This window comes from Oratosquilla oratoria, chromosome 15 (assembly GCF_046742065.1).
Source record: "Oratosquilla oratoria isolate Oo_2021 chromosome 15, ASM4674206v1, whole genome shotgun sequence".
NCBI lineage: Eukaryota > Metazoa > Arthropoda > Malacostraca > Stomatopoda > Squillidae > Oratosquilla > Oratosquilla oratoria.
In genome coordinates, this window is record NC_134791.1 from 64,320,552 (window position 1) to 64,330,551 (window position 10,000).

General features: G+C 41.6%; 1 protein-coding gene across 2 annotated transcripts in view; it reads left to right on the plus strand.

The window, feature by feature from the left end:
• The window catches only part of LOC143033481 (ligand of Numb protein X 2-like), a 769,238-nt gene that overhangs the window by 685,141 nt on the left and 74,097 nt on the right, over positions 1 to 10,000 (plus strand). For both annotated transcript variants that reach the window (XM_076198968.1, XM_076198969.1), the window contains one exon: positions 8,895 to 9,043. In XM_076198968.1, the coding sequence (XP_076055083.1) occupies positions 8,895 to 9,043 (149 nt within the window). The remainder of the gene's footprint in view (positions 1 to 8,894; positions 9,044 to 10,000) is intronic.

A 10,000-nucleotide genomic window follows, 5' to 3' on the forward strand; every position in this document is an offset into this window, starting at 1 on the left:
GTTGGTGCATAAACTTAAACTATTTTAGAGTATACATTTTACACACCCTAATCACAATCCAAGCTAACCTGTTTGATAAACTACTGAACTTAACTACGTTACCAGCAATCTCTCGGTTGATCAAAAATCCTACTCCACTATTTTGTGACTATATCTTTCTTTTTCCTTACCTCTATAGTAGAAAAGGGGGTGACCATCTTGTAATTGTATCAGCTTTTCTTCCGTTCTTCGGACTTCGCTCAGTCCTACGATGTCCTACTTGATGTTGTCTAGTTTTTCCATTAAATTCTCCAGCCTGTGGTCATCTGAGAGAGTTCTTACGTTGTAAGTATAGATCTTCATTTTCTTCATACTATTTAATGTCCAAGACTTGGATGTACTTGAACAGTGCTTACTCACATTCAGTGGCATACTGCCCGTAAGCACATGAGGCAATGCGGTTGGACCTTTAGGAGACGATTGTCCAACAGGAACGCTCAGTTTTGTTTTGTTTGTGCTGTTCGTTTGCTATGAAAGGCTTTTGGCAGTAATCTCACCTTCCTGCCAAGTGGTTTGTGGTGAGATATTTCTCTGGTGTTACCTTATTCATTATATTCGGTGAAGCGCCATATATCCATAGGGTGCCCAATGGTCCACGCCATTATTATGACGGTACCCCATATATCTATGAGGAATTTCCCTGTTTGCCATCAGGGACGTGTCAGTTAGCAGTGGGTCCTGCGACTGTTTGTGTGAGCTGTTCTTTGTCAGATCTTTCTTACAAAACCTGTTCGACATGGGTGACCCTGCAGATATTTCCTCTCTATCGACATAGCTTTTGTAATCATTAAGATTCTCAACCCTATCCACCACGTCAAGGATTGTGGTCAGGTGATCAAGAAAATAATACCCATTACTCATATTTTTCCTCGTACTAGTATGTTTTATGGGACGAATATGTCTTTATAGATTGTTCATCAGTGTTCCTCCATGTCTTATCCAGGCAGTCGCAATGCCTCTTTTAGTTAAATGGTTATCTCTGTTGATCTGACCCCTTCTCTGCACTGAGCTCCTCATGTATATTGAAATCTGACTGCCACCTTGCAATTTTATTCGTCTGAAGAACCTTCCATAGTCAAAGCATAAGATCTTCGTATCAGAGGAATTCTCTTATTGGAAAGAAATCAGATGGCGAAAGCCAGAAATATTTATTGAATTCATCTGCGTCCGTATTTGTATAATTTTAGATGGATAGAGGTGGAACTTTGAGAGCAAACTGAATCGCCTGACTTTACCAAAGAAAGCTCTTGAATAACAATATAGATGAAGACACACACACACACACACATAGAAAATACATTTGATGATGAATTAATTTCAGAATAATACAAGAGGGAGTGACGATTCTATTGACTGCACAACCCTTCCCATATCACTCTCTCTCTCTCTCTCTCTCTCTCTCTCTCTCTCTCTCTCTCTCTCTCTCTCTCTCTCTCTCTCTCTCTCTCTCTCTCTCTCTCTCTCACACACACACACACACACACACATACACACACACACACACACACACACACACACACACACACACACACACACACACACGTACACACAGACACACACACACACGTACACCCACCCACACACACACACACACACACACACACACACACACACACACACACACACACACACACACACACACACACACACACACACACACACACACACACACACACACACACGACTCGGTGGCGCGGTTGGTAGAGTCCCCGACTGTCACTTCGGCGGTCCAGGTTCGAATCCTGCCCAGGGCTGAAATATTTTCAGTATCGCTGCGCTTCGAGTCGTTACTCTAACTCTCATGGGCGGGGAGTTGGGGTGGGTGTGCGTGTAACGGTCACGTCATTACCCATAGATCGGTCATACGAGCTCTCTTTCGGGAGGGAAATAGCTGTTGATCACGAGTCCAGCACGTGATCCAAAGACCAATGTGAATACACACACTCACACACACACACACACACACACACACACACACACACACACACACACACACACACACACACACACACACACACACACACACACACACACACACACACACACACACACACACACACACACACACACACACACAGTTACACACACACTTCCCAGTTGAATTAAACCATCGGGTAATGTGCGTCACTAAGATGAAAAGTAGCCCGTGGCCCCTTCAGTTGAAGCTCATCCTGCCTTAATTCTGAATGAAACCTTTTGGCGATGGCCAGAACAGAGTCTGGAGACTGCGGTGTCAGGGCTTAAGGAGTTTACTCGTGTGTTGGAGGAGCCCCAATTTACAAGAAACTATTCGCCGTAACTCTTCGCGCTCCAGAAACTCTCAAAGAGGACTGGAAAAGTATATTTTGAGAAGGGAAGTATGTATATGACGGTTGATATTGAACTAAAGAATGTGAGGGTTGGTTTTTGGGGAAAATGTTCACGATCTGGCGATTTTATTCAGCTGAAGGAAAATGCCTTACAAAGCGAAAGAGTAATGTTTGTAGCAAGTACTTGTGTATACTTCTTTCTTCAAACAGACCTAAATATATCTATCGTTTGACGCCATCTCTACCGTGGCGTAACTATAGGATTTGACCTAGCTTACGAAAGCTGAAAGTATTTAGTTTATGGGTAGATACTCTGCTTAGTCCTCGATCGATGGAGACTCCACGTGGTCCAAAATCGAAAAGAAAAAGAAGAAGAAAAAAGAAAGAAAAAAAAAAGACAACAGCCTTGATCCAAAATGAGACTAATGTGCGTCACTGTTGAAGGTCTCAAGCAAAGGTCATTCCCCCCTCCCTTCCCAACTCTCCCTCCCATACCCTTCTCCTCCTCCTCCTCTTCCTCCCCCTCCCTCCACCCTCTCACAGGAAATAAACATCTACTCTGTGTTTTCAGAAACTTTAGACTGTTCACAAGATATAACATTTCTGTAGCCTTCAACAAAGATACTGTTGATCTTAGCCTTATGTTAATATGGACTAATAGGAAAACCTGTATGTGGGTATAGGCTTACAAGTTTTTGACCAAAGACATTAGGACCAGGCTCCACACGTGAGTGGTGTGGCACAGACATGAAAAGGGGGCGAATTTTCTCCGGCGTGCCGCGTAGCCGGAATCGGAAACCACTGTTTCATTTTCCGGATTCGGCCCTTGATCACAATACATATAGCCTTCCCTATAGATAACCAAAGAATATTGAAAGAATTTGCAGATATGACTGAGACATCAGGGATTTTGTTGCATTTCCCACCCTTCGTCAGATGATAGTTTAACCCCATAGCCCCTTGACTGCCGCATATGAAGCTTTGTTTATCTTTCACTTGCCGTAGAAATTGGATAAGTTTGGTAACAGACGCCGCACGACTGAACGGAAATAAATCCCAGACGCCACTTTCAAAAGTACTGTACTCATGTCTACATTTAGATACAATTAAAAAAAAATGTAGCGAGACTTATCTTATCCAGTGGATAATCAAAATGCACGTTCTCCAGTTTCTTTACAATAACGATATAAAACTTGCTTATATACTAGTATTACCCGCGTGTGTAGGTGTCATTGTTGATATGTAGGCCTGTATTATGGTGCATACGTGGGAGATTAGATGAATATAATAAGGAGAAATAAAGGGATACGCAGAGTATAAGGAATAGAAATGATATGGACAAATATAGAGAAAGAAGGGAATGTTACAAAAAGAATCAAAGAGGGATTCTGAAAACGAGCCATAAAGGGTTGACGAGTTCATATGAACGACATCACGTCAATTTGTACACCTAGTGTACTCAGAAATTAGCCGCAAGGAAGGTAGAGCTACGAAATTATATAAATTTGTGTAGTGAATTAATTATGTTTCATATAACAGAAAGTATTAGTTTATAGTTCTATTCACAAAGGAATCATTCATAGCTCGTTTGTGATATTTAGTATAAAAACTTACCACAATAAAAGGCCAGATCGGGACTCTAGTGGCAGTTAACCGACGAAAACTCAGCCGGGGTTTCCTGGACGAGAATGATATTGTTTGGCTTTACACAGAACAAAAACACTGAAACAACCTCTTAGCTTGAAGGGGTTGATCAAGATAATTTTCATTAAAATAGTCTTCCAAGCATGATAGAGCACTTTCTTCACTCATGAGGCCTCCTTTGTAATTCAAACAGCCTTCTCAGACATTCATGAATACCAAGATTTGCTAATGATAGCGTCGTAGGTTCTTGGGTTAGACTTTCCCCCAGCACCAGTATTGTGCGTCTGAAGTAGTCCCAGTGGATCTATAAGACTGTTCTTCGATGTGAAGAAAAATTTGAAGAAGCTTCTGTAATAGGACCTAAGAAACTTACGATGGATGATCTATAGCTCCCGGAAGCGCTCTTGTAGATGTTGAAAAAGCCTTTGATAACCTGAAATTGAAATAGTTTATCGCAACATACTGCGTTAAGTTTATAAAGATGAATATATATTTCTTGTCTGATGAACAAGAAAAATATCGTCTTCCTCGATGGAATGATATTTCTTTCTGAACTGATATACTTAAAGAGGCTACCTTCTTAGATATGGTATATAACCTTCATCTTTTCCACCCCAAGCAAAACTTAATCCTATTCCTCGCACATCGACATTGAAGTGTACATGTACTAGAACATAATTAACTGTTACTTAAGTTTTCCCTCTACCCGCTGAAAGAATTGTGATCTCTGGACTACAACCACCGCGATTTCCTTCTGCTAATGTAACAGTAGACGACATTATTTTGCTGAAGTGAAGTACAACTCACGCTCAGGGAGTGAAAACACATCTCCATTAAGCTGTTCGTAAAAACTATCGTCTTTTAAATCTATCCTAGCTAGAGGAGTTATCACAGTGAGTTTCCATGGGCTTCACAAATGTCGACAGATGAGTGTTCGTATGTGTGAAAACGACTTCGGTTACAATATTTTATTCTTCAAATCTCCAAATATGAAATTATCTCTCCGTCATATATAGCAAAGATGAATGATAAAATAAAAGATTATAAACCTAGAAGAATGTTAGGCATACTGTTGTAATGTTCTTAGAGAAGTCTAGATTTCTGTAAGCGAAGTCATATTCTAGTTACTCAAATGGATGTTGGAGGTAGAATGTTGGAAGAAAAATATCCCAATGTGATAACCCTTAACTCCTACCGATGGAAAAATCCTAATTTCCAAAGTAGTAATAATCTAAATTGTCTAATCAGTGGTTCTTAATTTTTTTACTATCACACCCTCTCTAGTAACTTCTTTTCCTCCACGCCCCCTTGCATGTATTAGACCCCCTTTGCAGGGAAGGGGTCAATGCATATGAAAACTGTTATACCTGGGGGACTTTTGAAAATAACAGTAACGATGATACTCTTGCATTATCATAAATTTACCTTTACTTTACTGAGCCATTTCTTGTCAAGAAAATAACACGTAACTGGTAAATTTTATATTTTTCTCCTGAGCCTCACGCCCCCCCCCCCTGAAAATCACTTCCGCCTTCCTAAGGGGGCGCGCCCCCATGTTAAGAATCACCGTTTTAAATCCTTCCTAGCTATCGTCGCATTATATACACTGACTGCACACTAAAATTTTTATTCAGCTGAAGAAAAATCCCACATTCCTCAAATAGTTCAGTGACATAATATAGGTAACCGGTTCGCAGGTGTGATTAACAACGACAGACGATTTCAGCCAACGGAGAAGAACCCCAGAGGACAAAGAGATGTGGAAACTTCTTTCGACCAAACCGTTCGCGAGATGGAGTGGGTGAAAAGCAACGATGCCACATGTACAGGACCGTTTCTGTCATTGGAATTAAACTCTTTTTTTTTTTTTTTTGGTGCGGGATTAACGTTAATCCCTTTCTAGGAGAGTAATGAACATTGTACCCACCCTTAATCAATCTCTCTCTCCCTTCAGTCTCTCTCTCTCTCTTCCTCTCTCTTCCTCTCCCTTCTTCTCTCTCTCTCTCCATCTCTCTCTCTCTCCATCTCTCTCTCTCTCTCTCTCTCTTTCTCTATCTCTCTCTCTCTCTCTCTCTCTCTCTCTCTCTCTCACTCTCTCTCTCATCTCTCTCTCTCTCTCTCTCTCTCTCTCTCTCTCTCTCTCTCTCTCTCTCTCTCTCTCTCCATCTCTCTCTCTCCCTCCATCTCTCTTTCTCTATCTATCTATCTACCTATTTCTCTTCTCGCTCATTCGCTCTCTCCCCTCCTTCCTCCCCCCATCTCTCTTTCTTCTGCCCTTTACAGTGAAAGGAAAAGGAGGAGTGGTGGGGGTGGGGGGTGGAGGACTGTCTGTGGTCAGGGTGTGAACTTTCTTCTCGAAATGAAGAGCACCATGGTCGTTTTGGTTCGGTTGCGACATGAAGGAAGACCGATGATGTCATGTCGCTCGAAATGTGTTGACCTGAACTAAAAGTAGTATTCTTTTGTTATCAGATTTAGTTCCTCTTGTGAATATTGGAATATAATCGTATGTCATAAGGTTATGTCATGATTTTTTACAAGAAAATATTTTTTTCTAAGAAATGTGGCATCAGCGTTGGTACGATTTCGGGTGTGGTAAGTCTTCTTTAAGAAATAAAAAACTTCCAGGGATCTCGAATCTCCACATTTTACGTCAGACCCCCGATGGGAACCAATGACGGGTCCCTACAAATTGCGGTCCCACAAGAGAAGTGGTGGAGGTGAGGAGCCTACACCAGGAGACGCGTAGTTTCGGCCGAGCCCTCACCTTTGCCTAATGCGCCTGGACTGTTGGGCCAGATACGGGACACACATCAGAGAACCGTCTTCCTGGTGCTGCATGTCTTCAAGACCCGTCAACAGCCTCAGCTCCTCATAGAGGGTCCATATTGAGGGTCGGACACTTAGTTTCCGGACTAGTACCAGGGTCTCTCTCGGTCAACTTTGGCTGGATTTCCTCCACCTCCTATTCTAAGCCGGTCCCTGAAACAGTCCCCTCTCATAGGACACAAACAGCATTCTAGAATTTCATCCTAGGGAGATCTGAATTAGATATGTAAAATAATGATGCTCCTATTCTGACTACCGCTAAACAAATTTATTTATCTGAGGGAGAACCTCTCGGTTCCCAAAAAGTTCACAGTTTTCTAGCTTGAGTTATCATTGAGTTTCATTCTTTTGCTTATTTATTCTACCTGACGCCAGATGATTTTGTTCAGCTGTGGAAGTGCCCATCACTCCAGTAAAAGGTTCACAACTTCTTCGAGTAAACTGTTCATAAGAATATTTAATATTTATCTTAGATTCCTGGAGAATTTCAATAAAAAATAGCTCTCGTTCAAAAGAGTACAAAATAATTTCGATTAAACAATTCGTGGTTGCCGTTATCATCATCTTATTGTGGTTAATATTAGATGATGTATTAAGTTTAAGGAAAACCCCTTCACTCTCCTTAAAGGGTCTTAAAGCCGTCCCCGTTACTTCGTTTCTCAATGTCGTCTTTTCAGATAGTTTGTGCAAGTTAAGTCGAGGGAAAACTTTCTTTCTCAAGGGTTTAAAACTGAGTTTAGTTATTCCTTTTACTGGTTGCCTTCGTCTTGTTAGTATGCTGGTTAATGATAGACTATTCGATGAAGTGAAGGGTTACAATTCACTTCCAAGAATGGTCAAACTTTTCTATACCTGTTCTTTGGTGTCGTCGTTTTGTTTATTTTATATTAGTTAACATCAGACAGTTTTGTCATATTGATAAAAGCTCCTATCCCTTGTCTCGTTGGAGTTGTTCAAGAGTTTTTTCCTTGTATGTGTTTCATGTGCAAATGTGTACCAGGTGGAGACGGTATCACGCGGAAAAAAAATAGCAGCTCAGATTCACTGGCAGTCATATTACAGGCGAGCGACAGCGCCTGATAGTCACGGTGTCTTATGGATATTTGATCATGGATTCACGAGACCACCCTACCCAGAGTGTACCCCGGCTATGGAAGTCTATCTCCCATAGAGTCTGGACACATTTCCAACCTTATGATCCTGGCGTTTGCAGTCAGGCAGATCCCTTCATAGTGGGTGTATTTGCTTGTCGGGTAATTTTGTATTGGAATGACAATTACCATTGCTCCGTGCGATTTCACCGCTAGCTTCAGCAAAACAATATTTATACATGAATTTGAATTGTAAATAAGGTTTGTGTAATGTGAAGTTATCTATTTAAACAAAAGCAAATATAGGAAGACATGTGACTGCATTGTGCCTATTGAAGAAAAAGTGTTGTAGATAGTGCATTTCAGTTGTATCAGGGATAATTTTCGAATGTCTTTTTTTTGCGCATATCGCTGAGTGGAAAATGGTTGTGTATGAATGATGTGATGCATGGAAGGGAGTGGGTGGGGTATGGGGGAGTATGTTTGAATGATATTTTGACGCAGCCCGAAGGGATTTCTCCCCGTCTTCTCTTTTTCTGCATGAGGGGACGAAGAGCGGGGGGTGGGGAGTCACCGATTAAATGAAGCGGCCTTGGTATGGATGTGCTGTGTCTTGCTACATTGCTTCTGACCCAGGGCAGTGGGCGAGATGCAGGGATGACCCGTTATCCAGGAGGAGCCAAGAAAAGAAGGAGGGAGGGGTGGTGGATGGGAATGGATTATGTGGGGGATGAAATGGGTGGGAGTGGATTTATGACTTTGACTTTGGCTACCTCCCTTGTCAGTGAAATAGAATAAATGATTATTATTGATGAAGAGGATAATGTAGGCTACCAGGTGCTATTGCTGGACGTCATCTTACATGTTAATCGTTGCTAACGTGTGCTTAATGTCAAATTCGTGAAAGCGTATGGTAGTGCTAAGTTTTATGATACTGTATTCGTTTCTTGTAATGCAAAATGTATTTTCATTAATTTTTCAGCCTTTGGTAACACCTTTGGACACGCCTTGCGGCCACACCTTCTGCCGGCCATGCCTGCTGTCCTTCCTGAAGGTGCAGCAGCTGTGTCCTGTGGACCGGAAGCCGTTGAGCCAGCAGCTCTGCAGTCCTTCCTCACTGGTGCTGAAGAAGTAAGTCCGTCGCATTGTCCTTTAGTTTGTTATCGATCGTATTAATCATTCACGTCACAAGGAGACCTTTATTTCTTAGAATACACATCGCTTCTCAATTTCTTTGATTTGAATATTTGTGTATTTTGTGCCTTTGTTTTCTTTGCTTCCCACTCTTGATACTGGAGAACACCTGTTGTTGTTGTTGTTGTTGTTGATCCTCAGCTCGCGAGGGTCCTGATTCAGGACCACACGTGCGCAAGACACCGAGGCCTTACCTTTTTCTGTCCCGTCTCCGGATTAGATATTTATGACAAATGGGATTAACCCATTCAACTCCGATGACAAGATGTCTTGTCATTTGGTCAAATAAAACAAAAAATCATAAAACACCAAAATGTTTGATCAAACACCAGAAAAATATGACGTCAGTCCTCGAGGACTGACGTCATATTTCTCTGGTGTTTGATCAAACATTTTGGTGTTTTATGATTTTTTGTTTTATTTGACCAAATGACAAGACATTTTGTCATCGGAGTTGAATGGATTAATAGTTAAAAGGACACACGTGCACCTATCGATGTCGTGCACGTCACAAATAGGCTAAATACAGGAATATATTATTCGAAATGAATATGGAATCATGTGACATGCCGAGTACACATGTTGCTCAGTATAGATCACTGGGGACAGCAAAAGACGCTTATGCATCATTTGATATAGGTCTTAGTTGCGTCGTCTACTCTGATATATTTTAATTGGTCATTTCGCGTACTATTCATGTAATCACATTTTACTCTCCTTTCCTCCCTCCCTCTCTGCCCATACCTCCCTAGAACCTCGAACCCCATCTTCCTCCCTCCCTCACTCACTCACTCCCTCTCTTCCTTTCCCCTCTCATGTAATCACGCCCGGTCTAACGTCATCATTGAAGGAGTGATTGAACCCCAGACCAAATTACACCACTTTATTTTTATT